Source organism: Haematobia irritans, chromosome 2 (genome assembly GCF_050003625.1).
Source record: "Haematobia irritans isolate KBUSLIRL chromosome 2, ASM5000362v1, whole genome shotgun sequence".
NCBI lineage: Eukaryota > Metazoa > Arthropoda > Insecta > Diptera > Muscidae > Haematobia > Haematobia irritans.
The window spans coordinates 150,554,784-150,568,579 of NC_134398.1; the positions used below are offsets into that span (position 1 = coordinate 150,554,784).

The 13,796-nt window shown below is 36.6% G+C and overlaps 2 protein-coding genes across 2 annotated transcripts in view; one reads left to right on the forward strand and one right to left on the reverse strand.

Moving 5' to 3' along the window:
- Window positions 1-4,597: 4,597 nt before the first annotated feature.
- On the reverse strand, window positions 4,598-6,906 carry LOC142224222 (uncharacterized). The gene is made up of 2 exons (XM_075293995.1): window positions 5,069-6,906; window positions 4,598-5,011 (listed from the first exon to the last, which is right to left on the reverse strand). Exons 1-2 carry the CDS (start codon window positions 6,576-6,578, stop codon window positions 4,743-4,745), a joined length of 1,779 nt encoding a protein of 592 aa, XP_075150110.1. The 5' UTR covers window positions 6,579-6,906; the 3' UTR covers window positions 4,598-4,742.
- Window positions 6,907-8,344: 1,438 nt separating this feature from the next.
- Window positions 8,345-13,796, forward strand: part of LOC142225115 (uncharacterized) — a 294,761-nt gene continuing 289,309 nt past the window's right edge. Inside the window, exon 1 of the mRNA XM_075294888.1 lies at window positions 8,345-8,842. Coding sequence (XP_075151003.1) covers window positions 8,345-8,842 — 498 coding nt within the window. The remainder of the gene's footprint in view (window positions 8,843-13,796) is intronic.

Here is a 13,796-nt window from a genome sequence, read left to right on the forward strand (position 1 = left end):
TGCAACTAAATTTTAATGCAATTTTTCTGCGACTCAATTTTTTCGTAAAATATATGTGGAATATTTTTAACTTGAAGTTGTGTTACTTCTTGTTTTTATACCATGCGCTTCATTGTAGAACAGGGCATTATAAATTAGTGCATATATTTGTGACATCCAGAAGAAGACGGGATATACACTGAGTCGACCTAACCATGTCCGTCTGTCTGTGAACACATTTTTGTAATCCAAATCTAGGTCGCAGTTTTAGTCCAATCGAGGCACAGTGGTGCTATGATTAGCATGTCAGCCTTGCACAAAAAGATTGTGGGTCGATACATGCTTCCACCGAACACCAAAAAGTTTGGTGTGGAAAGTGGATTATCCCCTCTTAGTTATGTTCTCTAATGATTTCAAAGCAATATGACGTGCTGTTCGAACTCGTCTAGAAAAGGGAGGTCCCTTTTCATTGAGCTTTACATGGAGTCGGGTAACACTTAGTGATAAGGGTGAATCCCACCACTGTGGACTGAATAATCTACGTGAACCTGGATTATCGGGCTACCACCTAACCTAACCTAGTCCAATTGACCTCAAATTTCGCACAAGTATGTTTTTTGGGTCAGAATAGAACCCTTTTGTTATTGGAAGAAATCGATTCAGATTTATATATATCTCCTATATATATCATTTGCCCGATATGCGCTTATATGACCCAAGACGCCAGAGTTTTACCCTAATTTCCTTTCTGTTTTGCACAAAGATTGTGTCGAAAAGTGTGTCAAATTTGGTTGATAGATTTAACACATGTATATGGGAACCTAAACCTTTTTTTATAGCTCCCACAAAAATTTGATGGATTTGAGATAGTACTAAAGGTGTTGGTCTACACAGTGGTAAAGGGTATATTGTTGTGGGCGATGCCACAACAATCGGTCCATAATTATATATAGCCCCCATATAAACCGAGATCCCGATTTGGCTTGCGAGACCTCTAAGAGAAGCAAATTTCATCCGATCCGGCTGAAATTTGGTACATGGTGTTATTATATGGTCTCTAACAACCGTGAAAAAATTGGTCCACATCGGTCCATAATTATATATAGCCCCCATATAAACCGATCCCCCGATTTGGCTTGCGAGGCCGCTAAGAGAAGCAAATTTCATCCGATCCGGCTGAAATTTGGTACGTGATGTTAGTATATGGTCTCTAACAACCATGCAAAAATTGGTCCACATCGGTCCATAATTATATATAGCTCCCCATATAAACCGATCACCAGATTTGACCTCCGGAGCCTCTTGGAAGAGCAAAATTCATCCGATATTTAACAACCATGCCAAAAGTGGTCCATATCAGTTCATAATCATACATAGCCCCATATAAACCGATCCCGAGATTTGGTTTTGGAGCCTCTTGGAAGAGCAAATTTCATCCGAGTGAGTTGAAATTTGGTACATTGTGCTAGTTTATGGTCGTTAACAACCATGCCTAACTAGGTCCATATCGGTCTATAGTTTTATATGGCCCCCAGATAAATCGATCCCCAATCACACAAAAATTGGTCCATATCAAGTTCATAATTGTATATAGCCCCCATATAAGCTACCCCCCTATTTCAATACTGGCTCTCTACATACAAAAAGTCCATATCGATTCGTAATTATTTGTAGACTTACCTATACATAATTTTTATACCCACCACCATAGGATGGCGGGTATATTAACTTTGTCATTCCGTTTGTAACACATCGAAATATTACTCTAAGACCCCATAAAGTATATATATTCTGGGTCGTGGTGAAATTCTGAGTCGATCTGATCATGTCCGTCCGTCCGTCCGTCTGTTGAAATCACGCTAACTTCCGAACGAAACAAGCTATCGACTTGAAACTTGGCACAAGTAGTTGTTATTGATGTAGGTCGGATGGTATTGCAAATAGGCCATATCGGTCCACTTTTACGTATAGCCCCCATATAAACGGTCCCCAAAATTTGGCTTGCGAGGCCTCTAAGAGAAGCAAATTTCATCCGATCCGGCTGAGATTTGGTACATGGTGTTAGTATATAGTCTGTAACAACCACGCAAAAATTGGTCCACATCGGTCCATAATTATATATAGCCCCCATATAAACCGATCCCCCGATTTGGCTTGCGAGGCCTCTAAGAGAAGCAAATTCCATCCGATCCGGCTGAAATCTGGTACATGGTGTAAGTATATGGTCTCTAACAACCAGGCAAAAATTGGTCCACATCGGTCCATAATTATATATAGCCCCCATATAAACCGATCCCCCGATTTGGCTTGCGAGGCCTCTAAGAGAAGCAAATTTCATCCGATCCGGCTGAAATTTGGTACGTGGTGTTAATATATGGCCTCAAACTCCCATGCAAAAATTGGTCGATATCGGTCCATAATTATATATAGGCCCCATATAAACCGTTCCCCTGATTTGACTTCCAGAGCCCCTTGGAAGAGCAAAATTCTTCCCATTCGGTTGGAATTTGGTACATGATGTTAGTATATGGTATCCAACAACCATGCAGGAATTGGTTCCTATCAGTCCATAATTATATCTAGCTCCCATATAAACCGATCCCCAGATTTGACCTCCGGTGCCTTTTGGAGAAGCAAAATTCATCCGATCTGCTTGAAATTTGGTACGTGGTGGTAGTATATGATATTTAACAACCATGCCAAAAGTGGTCCATATCAGTCTATAATCGTACATAGCCCCATATAAACCGATCTCCAGATTTGGTTTTGGAGCCTCTTGGAGGAGCAAATTTCATCCGAGTGAGTTGAAATTTGGTACATTGTGCTAGTATATGGTCGTTAACAACCATGCCTAACTAGGTTCATATCGGTCTATAGTTATATATGGCCCTCAGATAAATCGATCCCCAATCACACAAAAATTGGTCCATATCAAGTTCATTATTGTATATAGCCCCCATATAAGCGACCCCGATATTTCAATTCTGGCTCTCTACGTACAAAAAATCCATATCGATTCGTAATTATTTGTAGACTTAACTATACATAACTTTTTTTGTCTAGAAAACGATGTTAAGAAGTTTTAAGATACCACAACCCAAGTAATTCGATTGTGGATGATAGTCTTTCGTAGAAGTTTCTACGCAATCCATGGTGGTGGGTACATAAGATTCGGCCTGGCCGAACTTGCGGCCGTATATACTTTTTTTTTCAATTGATAAAGAAAATTTCGCAGTTTGAAGGAAAACTAGTATATACGTCCGTAAGTTCGGCCAGGCCGAATCTTATGTACCCTCCACCATGGATTGCATAGAAACTTGTTTTGTCTAATATATACCATGTATGGACTAAATCACAATTGAGAAAATGATGTTAAGAAGTTTTAAGATACCTCAACCCAAGTAATTCGATTGTGGATGACAGTCTTTCGTAGAAGTTTCTACGCAATCCGGGGTGGAGGGTACATTAGATTCGGCCTGGCCGAACTTACGGCCGTATATACTTGTTTTAAATATTCACGATCCTCAAGTCGTAGGATCATCCTCCATCATATTCCCCACAAATTTCAAGCTTACTTTGTCAAGAGGAGTTATCCCTCTCCTCAAAATGCAGGAAGATTAAATGTACTAGTTCAAATACTTACAAACATTTTATGTTCCATGTCATATAAATCATAGCAAATACTAGATATTTACAAATTCTTAAAAAAAAAATGGGAGCTATATCTAAACCTTAACCGATTTCAACCACGCATAGCTACAATGCTAATTCTACTCCCTGTTCAAAATTTCAATTAAATCGGAGTAAAAGATTGGCCATTGTGGTCATATGAGTGTGAATCGGGCGAAAGCTTTATATGGGAGCTATATCTAAAACTGAACCGATTTCAATAAAATTTGGTACACTTGACTACACTACTAATTGTACTCCTAGTGCGAAATTTCAACAAAATTGGCGTAAAACTCTGGCTTCTGGGACCGTATTAGTCCATATCGGGCAAAAGATATATATGGGAGCTATATCTAAATCTGAACCGATTTCAATAAAATTTGGCATACTTGACTATAGTACTAATTTTTCTTTTTGTGCAAAATTTTAAACAAATTAGGGTAAAACTCTGGCTTCTGGGGTCATATAAGTCCATATCGGGCGAAATATATATATATATATATATATATATATATATATATATATATATATATATATATATATATATATATATATATATATATATATATATATATATATATATATATATATATATATATATATATATATATATATATATATATATATATATATATATATATATATATATATATATATATATATATATATATATATATATATATATATATATTATATATATATATATATATATATATATATATATATATATATATATATATATATATATATCGTTACCTTAATATACAAGGCCCTAACTCATGAAAAACAAAGTTTACAGGAGGAGGAAAAAACTTAATAAAACAAGAAACGCACCAGATACAAAAAAATTTTAAATGCAGTTTTTATTATTAACATCAGACAAATTCAAAATTATAATAATTTTTTTAATATTTACGTTTTTAATTAATTTGTATGACTTAGGGCTTTTTGGGTTTGAATTTTTGAAAAAAAAAAATGAGTTGGGGCTTTTTCTTGCACAACTTAAAAGAAAACAAAATAATATATCAATTCATATTTAAGTAAAGCAAATGTTAGAATTGGTAAAACAGTTTATATTTTAAGAGAATATAAACTTAGGTTTTATAAGGTAATTGTTCATAGAAGTGATGGCAGTCTTTTGGTAGTAAATTTTTTAAGTCTTGCAAATGGTCCCACTTCTTTTTGGATAGTTCAATTTTGTTACTATAAAGTGGACTAGGTTGGGCAGATTTATAAGTCGTCGCGCGTCTTTGTGGCAAAATCACGTACTCGGCACATATATCTGTTTTGTAATATATATATCCTGAGTTGTCATAACCCAATGCTCGTAGCTTGTTAACAGTTGGGTCGCCACTGCTTCTACCTAATTTTAAAACTACAATTTGAATTACAAACAATTTTACTAAACAGTAATACTAACCTGGGCGAATTGATGTGTATCGCTTGGGAATGCTTTCGAAGTCTAAAAAAAAGTCATAATGCAGTTGGTGTGCTTTTAAAGGTGAAGGGGATTGTCGAGCCTCTTTTATCAGTTCCGCAAATTGAGAAGGTAAGTATATTTGCTTTCTTCGCACCTTTCTCTCAATAAGGGAGTGTGTGGAGTCGCATTCCATCTGTGTGTGTCCACTTACTAGGTACTTCTGCTCTATTGATATATTTGTCTCCATACAAAATGTAAGCAAGGCATTGGACAAGGTAACATTTCGGTTTTGGTAGAAGCAGCCATCAGAATAAATGATTATGTGGTGGATTTCTGGACAATAAGCAACAAAGTTTCTTAAATGTTTTATAATGCATGTCACAAAAACAGACGCTACGAGACTTCCATCAGTCTCATCCCACACGAAATTATCAGATTCATGCGTGATGACATTGTACATTGTGAAATTGTGAACTTGCAATTTCATTTTATAATATGCAGAGCTTGCATTTAATTGAGGCACTAGCTTAACTGCTTGCATATCCATACAAAAGACTGCACATAATCCGGAATGTGCATTCATTATGTCATTCCGTTTCTCTTCCCGCATCTTCTCTATTTCTTCTCTGTGTTTGTTGTAGTTTTCGTCAGACACATTCTTTGCCTTATACGATATGCAAATATCACATTCGTCTTTTCTAGGCTTAAAAATTGAGTAATTAGATTCTTTCATTATATTTGCAAAAACTGGATATGACAATTTTTTTATGGCACTTTCATTGCGTGATGCACATTTATCGACGTAAAGCTTATAAATCTCTTGTTGTGACGTAAATGGATGTTCAAAATATAACTTCTTCGATCTCTTTCTACAGTAATGCGATTCCATTTTCGGCAACTCATCTAGCCATTTTTGAAGAACTGCTCGTCTTTCCTTATTGCGTTTGCCATTGTCGGAATATATTTTAGATTGTATGGAAGAAATTGAGTGCTTCTCTGGACTGATTACTGTGCCGTGTTTCTCACCAGAGCGAATCCAATTTCGAAGCATTTTTTCTTTCAATCCTAATGTTGAAAGAAACATTGGCCGGCACACTTGCAATCGGGTAGAATTCTGTCTTAAGAAAAATGCTTTGGATTGCGTCCGTGTTGAATTTTCTGACAAAATTTGTTTTTTCAGCTCCAAAGATACAAGACTTATTACATATAGACGTTTTTGCTCCCATGACATCTCCCAAAACGATTTAAAAATTTCTTTTCGCGTAGACTCCCTCAACTTCGAACAATGCCTTAAAGCACTTCTTTCGCAAAAATTTGATGTGCAAGTTGCACCTTGCTGTCTTGGAGGCTTTTGGCAGAAACGATTGTCTGATATTCCAGAATATTCTTTACCTTTCATCCGATTCATTTTATTAACATTTTGCTTCCATTCTGATTGCCTCGGAACAATTCCTCTAATGCGTTCCACAACATTTGATTTGTCTGCAGAATTTTCGGTGACAAGATCCATAGTTTTTTCTATGTATTATTTTTTCACTATTTATTTAACCGCAATAACCGCTCACAGACATACATAACACAAAAGCAATAAGAACAAAATCCGAAAATCTATGCCTGCTATGTGTTTTGGCAGTAATAAATGAGTTAGGGCTTTTTTTTTTGTACTTATTGTGTGGATATGAGTTAGGGCTTTACATTATTAACTTATAACTTCGCTATTTTTCAACGTATCTCCGTAAATTTTTTATGGAAGGTGTATCTGATGGTGCTCTGTCAGAATCGACAAAAAACGCGATTTTGAAAAATTATGAGTTGGGGCCTTTGTATATTAAGGTAACGATATATATATATATATATATATATATATATATATATATATATATATATATATATATATATATATATATATATATATATATATATATATATATATATATATATATATATATATATATATATATATATATATATATATATATATATATATATATATGTGGGAACTATTTCTAAATCTGAACCGATTTCTTCCAAAATCACATACTTGTGCCAAATTTGAAGTCGATTGGACTAAAACTGCGGCCTAGACTTTGATTACAAAACTGTGTTCACGGACAGACGGACATGGCTATATCGACTCAGGAGCCCACCCTGAGCATTTTTGCTAAATACATCTTGTGTCTATCTCGTCTCCTTCTGGGTGTTGCAAACATATGCGCTAACTTATAATACCCTGTTCCACAGTGTGACGCAGGGTATAAAAATCTTTAGAAAAATTTTATTTTTTTATACCAAAATTAGTGACGATATTCTGCCATCGTCATGGCTTTTGGGATCTTCGATAAAATCTCAAAAATTGTCTTAACTTTGAAAAATAATGTAAAAGAAAATTGTCTTGGTGTTACAGAATAAATTAACTTGTGGTTGGAAAAAAAAAGTGTCATGAACACGAACATAATTAACATTCGATTACGTGTCATGTTCGACATCAAGTGACGATGGAAAATTCAATGGTGTTACGTGATGTCATGATTCCAAATACAAACACACACACACACACAGATGCTATTCAAAGTATTATAATCTCAATACAAACAACAAAAATACAAAAAGCGGGAAAATAGTGTCGAACCCACAAAGTCAACAACAACAAGTTGAACAAACAAACAACCTAGAAAATCTTGAACTGATGTTGATGCGTTTAGCACATAGTTAACGTAACGGAAACATAAACGTGAGCAACAATTTACGTGAGTTCGATCGAATCGAGGGGAATTAGAAAAGCGTTGGGTATTTACATCGTTTGTCAATAAAACGGAAATGCCAGTTACCAGAAGAAAAGCAAATACAACAGCAACTCGAACTCGAACAACAACCAAAGAAACCACAAACACCAAATCACAGAGGCGATAAAAATCAAACTGAGAGACAACATCAAACCAAACAAAACAACACCAACGACATTGGTAAACAGTGAGAACGAGGCCAACAACCTATAATCGAATGTTAAATTGAAAAAGGAAACAATCATAGAAACACACACACACAGAGAGATACGCATAACCATTTCCGTTTCCCTATAAATCTTGAAAATAAACTATAGCGTTATAGAAAACCGAGAGAACAACTAAGCTTCACTACGATTTAGTCCCTCGTTGTTGTTTTTGTTTTTTTGTTCGTGTGATATTGGTAACGCTTCGTTTTAAGAAAGCTCGCATTCTACACTAGGGTAGCCCAATGTATCATTGGACAGGACGCTCCTGCAGCAAAACGTGACACATGGCTATGTACTATTATGCAAGTAAAATATCAGCCATTGCCTGTGGGACACGTTGTCGCCAAAGTGTTTTGCAAAAATCTCGTGGTCAACGTGATCGTGACAAACATCACCAGCACCACCATCATCAGCAACGCCAAAGGCTACGGCATTGCGGCCAAAATTCATGCAATGGCTCACCCACTTGCAGTAAGGGTACACCCGGTGATTGTACCACTGATACGGATGATGAAGTGGACGACACCGAGGGTGGCGGCATTTGCATACGAATGCACAAACGCAATGATAACCATGAATACGGAAGTGGTGGTGGCAGTGGTCGCATTTATGTCACTAATACAAATGATACTGGCACGACGGAAACATCGGTATCCACACTGGTGGCGGCGACAGATGGTACTGGCCCAGTTGCTAATTCAATGGATGGCGTCCGCTATAGACGACGTTTCAGCGAGCAATTGGATGCATATGATATTGAGCTTGGATTTCAAAAATTTGAGGTAAGTCAAATCAAACATTTTTGTGGTTTACATTTAAATCTAACCTTGTTAGCAATGTACAATTTGTCATATAATTCAATTATATTCGGTTTGGTGTTTGCGACCAAGCAAATTTTTGTTTTTGAGAAATAGAAAGAAACACGCACACACAAATGCATGGTTTTAGAGAGAGTTGAAATGCAGTGAGAGAAATGAACTTATTGTAAATTTAGAGCAGAGTATTATTAGTATTATTAGAAATATTTTTATGTTAGCCTGATATCAATGCAGGCTGGTTCAATGTCCAAATCATTTAAACTAGAAATTATTACAATATTTATTCGAGCTTATTGGACAGGAAGATTAAGGGAATTGACATCATTAAGTTACTGAAAAGAAAATGCCAGATACCCATCTCGCAAGCCTGACTAATCTATTATCTATTATTTCTATTAATACATATATGTTTTAGTGTTGGCCACTACACATTTCCATAGTCTTTAGCGAGATCTGGCCGGGTGAGATGATTCAATTTGGTTCTTTTATGTTAATTTCTTATGAAATTTACATACGAGAATTATTCTTCCCAAATTTTTTCGTATAACTTTACAAATATTTTCCCCATTAAATGTTTATTGAAAATCTTTTTGTACTAAATCCAAAAACAGGAAAATCTCAAACAAAAACAAGTACATACGGCCGTAAGTTCGGCCAGGCCGAAGCTTATGTACCCTCCATCATGGATTGCGTAGAAACTTCTTCTAAACACTGCCATCCACAATCGAATTACTTAAGTTGCGGTAACGCTTGCCGATGGCAAGGTATCTTAAAACCTCCTAACACCATCTTCTAAATTGTATGTAAGTCCATACGTGGTATATATTAAATCAAAAAAGATCGATCCAATACGTATATAATTCAGTTTGACAAAGTAGACATAAAATTTTGACAAAATTTTCTACAGAAATAAAATTTTAACAAAATTTTCTATAGAAATAAAATTTTCTATAGAAATAAAAATTTTGACAAAATTTTCTATAGAAAGAAAATTTTGATAAAAATTTCTACAGAAATTTTCTATAGAAATAGACTTTTGACAAAATATTCTACAGAAATAAAATCTTGGTAGATTATTTTTGGCTCGATTGGCAACCATGATTATGAACCGAATAAAATTTGAACAAAATTTTCTATAGAAATAAAATTTTGACAATGATGAAAATTTTATTATGAACCGAATAAAATTTAAACAAAATTTTCTATAGAAATAAAATTTTGACAAAATTTTCTACATAAATAAAATTTTGGTGGATTATTTTTGGCTCTAGTGGCAACCATGATTATGAACCTATATGGACCAATTTTTGAGTGATTGGATTAATTGTTGTATGGTTGTTAGCGACCATATACTAACACCACGTTCCTAATTTGAACCGGATCGGATGAATTTTGCTCCTCCAAGAGGCTCCGGAGGTCAAATCTGGAGAACGTTTTATATGGGGGCTATATATAATTATGGACCGATATGGACCAATTCTGGCACGGTTACTAAAGATCATATACTAACACCATGTACCAAATTTCAGCCGGATCGGATGAAATTTGCTTCTCTTTGAGGCTCCGCAAGCCAAATCTGGGGATCGGTTTATATGGGGGCTATATATAATTATGGACCGATGTGGACCAATTTTTGCATGATTGTTTGAGACCATCTACCAACACCATGTACCAAATTTCAGCCGGATCGGATGAAATATGCTTCTCTTAGAGGCTCCACAAGCCAAATCTGGGGATCGGTTTATATGGGGGCTATATATAATTATGGACCGATGTGGACCAATTTTTGCACGATTATTAGAGACCATCTACCAACACCATGTACCAAATTTCAGCCGGATCGGATGAAATATGCTTCTCTTAGAGGCTCCACAAGCCAAATATGAGGGTCCCTTTATATGGGGGCTATACGTAAAAGTGGACCGATATGGCCCATTTTCAATACCATCCGACCTACATCGATAACAACTACTTGTGCCAAGTTTCAAGTCGATAGCTTGTTTCGTTCGGAAGTTAGCGTGATTTCAACAGACGGACGGACGGACGGACATGCTTAGATCGATTCAGAATTTCACCACGACCCAGAATATATATACTTTATATTTCGATGTGTTACAAACGGCATGACAAAGTTAATATACCCCCATCCTATGATGGAGGGTATAAAAACATTTTTGTACATATCTGTGGAAAGTTCCCAGCAAAAAAATAAACAACTTCGAAAAACGTAGGTTGGATCCCCAATATGTGATGAAATTTACTGGACTTCCCAGCAAAAAACAAGTATATACGGCCGTAAGTTCGGCCAGGCCGAATCTTATGTACCCTCCACCATGGATTGCGTAGAAACTTCTACGAAAGACTGTCATCCATAATCGAATTAATTGCGTTGTGGTATCTTAAAACTTCTTAACATCATTTTCTAAATTGATAGTTAGTCCATACATACATACATGGGAGCCACCGTGGTGCAATGGTTAGCATGCCCGCCTTGCATACACAAGGTCGTGGGTTCGATTCCTGCTACGATCGAACACCAAAAAGTTTTTCATCGGTGGATTATCCCACCTCAGTAATGCTGGTGACATTTCTGAGGGTTCCAAAGCTTCTCTAAGTGGTTTCAATGGAATGTGGAACGCCGTTCGGACTAGGGTATAAAAAGGAGGTCCCTTGTCATTGAGCTTAAGATGGAACCGGGCAGCACTCAGTGATAAGAGAGAAGTTCACCACTGTGGTATCACAATGGGAATAGTCTAAGTGAGCCTGATACATCGGGCTACCACATAACCTAACCTAACCTAACCTAGTCCATACATGGTATTAGACAAAAAAGTATGTATAGATAAGTCTACAAATAATTACGAATCGATATGGACTTTTGCACGGTACGTAGGGAGCCAGAATTGAAATATGGGGGTCGCTTATATGGGGGCTATATAGAATTATGAAATTGATATGGACCAATTTTTGTGTGATTGGGGACGATTTATCCGAGGGCTATATATAACTATAGACCGATATGGACCTAGTTAGGCATGGTTGTTAACGGCCATATACTAGCACAATGTACCAAATTTCAACTGACTCGGATGAAATTTGCTCCTCCAAGAGGATCCAAAACCAAATCTCGGGATCGGTTTATATGGGGGCTATATATGATTATGGACTGATATGGACCACTTTTGGCTTGGTTGTTAAATATCATATACTACCACCACGTACCAAATTTTAAACAGATCGGATGAATTTTGCTTCTCCAAAAGGCACCGGAGGTCAAGTCTGGGGATCGGTTTATATGGGGCATTATACTAACATCACGTTCCAAATTTCAACCGAATCGGATGAATTTTTCTCTTCCAACGGGCTCCGCAGGTCAAATATGGGGATCAGTTTATATGGGGCCTATATATGACCGATTTCGACCAATTTTTGCATGGGTGTTTGAGGCCATATATTAACACCACGTACCAAATTTCAACTGAATCAGATTAATTTTGGTCTTCCAAGAGGCTCCGGAGCTCAAATCTGGGGATGGGTTTATATGGAAGCTATATATAATTATGGACCGATGAGACCAATTTTGGCATGGTTATTAGCGGCCTTATACTAACACCACGTTGCAAATTTCAACCGGATCCGATGAATTTTGCTCCTCCAAGAGGCTCCGGAGATCAAATCTGGGGAACGGTTTATATGGGGGCTATATATAATTATGGACCGATATGGACCAATTCTTGCGTGTTTGTTAGAGACCATATACTAACACTATGTACCAAATTTCAGCCGGATCGGATGAAATTTTCTTCTCTTAGAGGCTCCGCAAGCCAAATCTGGGGATCGGTTTATGTGGGGGCTTGATATAATTATGGACCGATTTCGACCAATTTTTGCAAGGTTATTAGAGACCATATACTACCACCATGTACCAAATTTCAGCCGGATCGGATGAAATTTTGCTTCTCTTAGAGGCTTCGCAAGCCAAATCTGGGGATCGGGTTATATGGGGCCTATATATAATTATGGACCGATGTGGACCAATTTTTGCATAGTTGTTAGAGACCATATACTAACACCATGCACCAAACTTCAGCCGGATCGGATTAAATTTGCTTCTCTTAGAGGCTCCGCAAGCCAAATCGGGGGATCGGTTTATAAGGGGCCTATATATAATTATGAACCGATGTCGACCAATTTTTGCATTGTTATTAGAGACCATATACTAACACCATGTACCAAATTTCAGCCGGATCGAATGAAAGTGGTTCATATCAGTCTATAATTATATATAGCCCCCATATAAACCGATCCCCAGATTTGACTTCCGGTGCCTCTTGGAGAAGCAAAATTCATCCGATCTGGTTGAAATTTGGACGTGGTGGTAGTATATGATATTAAACAACCATGCCAAAAGTGGTCGATATCAGTCCATCATCATATATAGCCCCCCATATAAACCGATCCCCATATTTGGGTTTGGGAGCCTCTTGGAGGGGCAAATTTCATCCGAGTCAGTTGAAATGTGGTACATTGTGCTAGTATATGACCGTTAACAACCATGCCTAACTAGGTCTATATCGGCCTAACATATAGATATATATAGCCCTTAGATAAATCGATCCCCAATCACACAAAAATTGGTCCATATCAAGTTCATAATTGTATATAGCTCCCATATAAGCGACCCCAATATTTCAATTCTGGCTCTCTACCACGTATGGACTAACTCACAATTTAGAAAACGATGTTAAGAAGTTTTAAGATACCACAACCTAAGTAATTCGATTTTGGATGACAGTCTTTCGTAGAATATTTCTACGCAATCCATTGTGGATTGTACATAAGATTCTGTGATTGAAGACATATCAATGAAAAAATTAATTTATCCAATTAATTTTGTCATTGAATCGGATAAAGATCA

Coding starts and splice junctions, on each gene's coding strand:
- LOC142224222 (XM_075293995.1), bottom strand. CDS start 6,578: ATGGATCTTGTCACCGAAAATTCTGCAGACAAATCAAATGTTGTGGAA. Junction 5,012..5,068: donor ATACACATCAATTCGCCCAG/GTTAGTATTACT, acceptor TTTTAAAATTAG/GTAGAAGCAGTGGCGACCCA.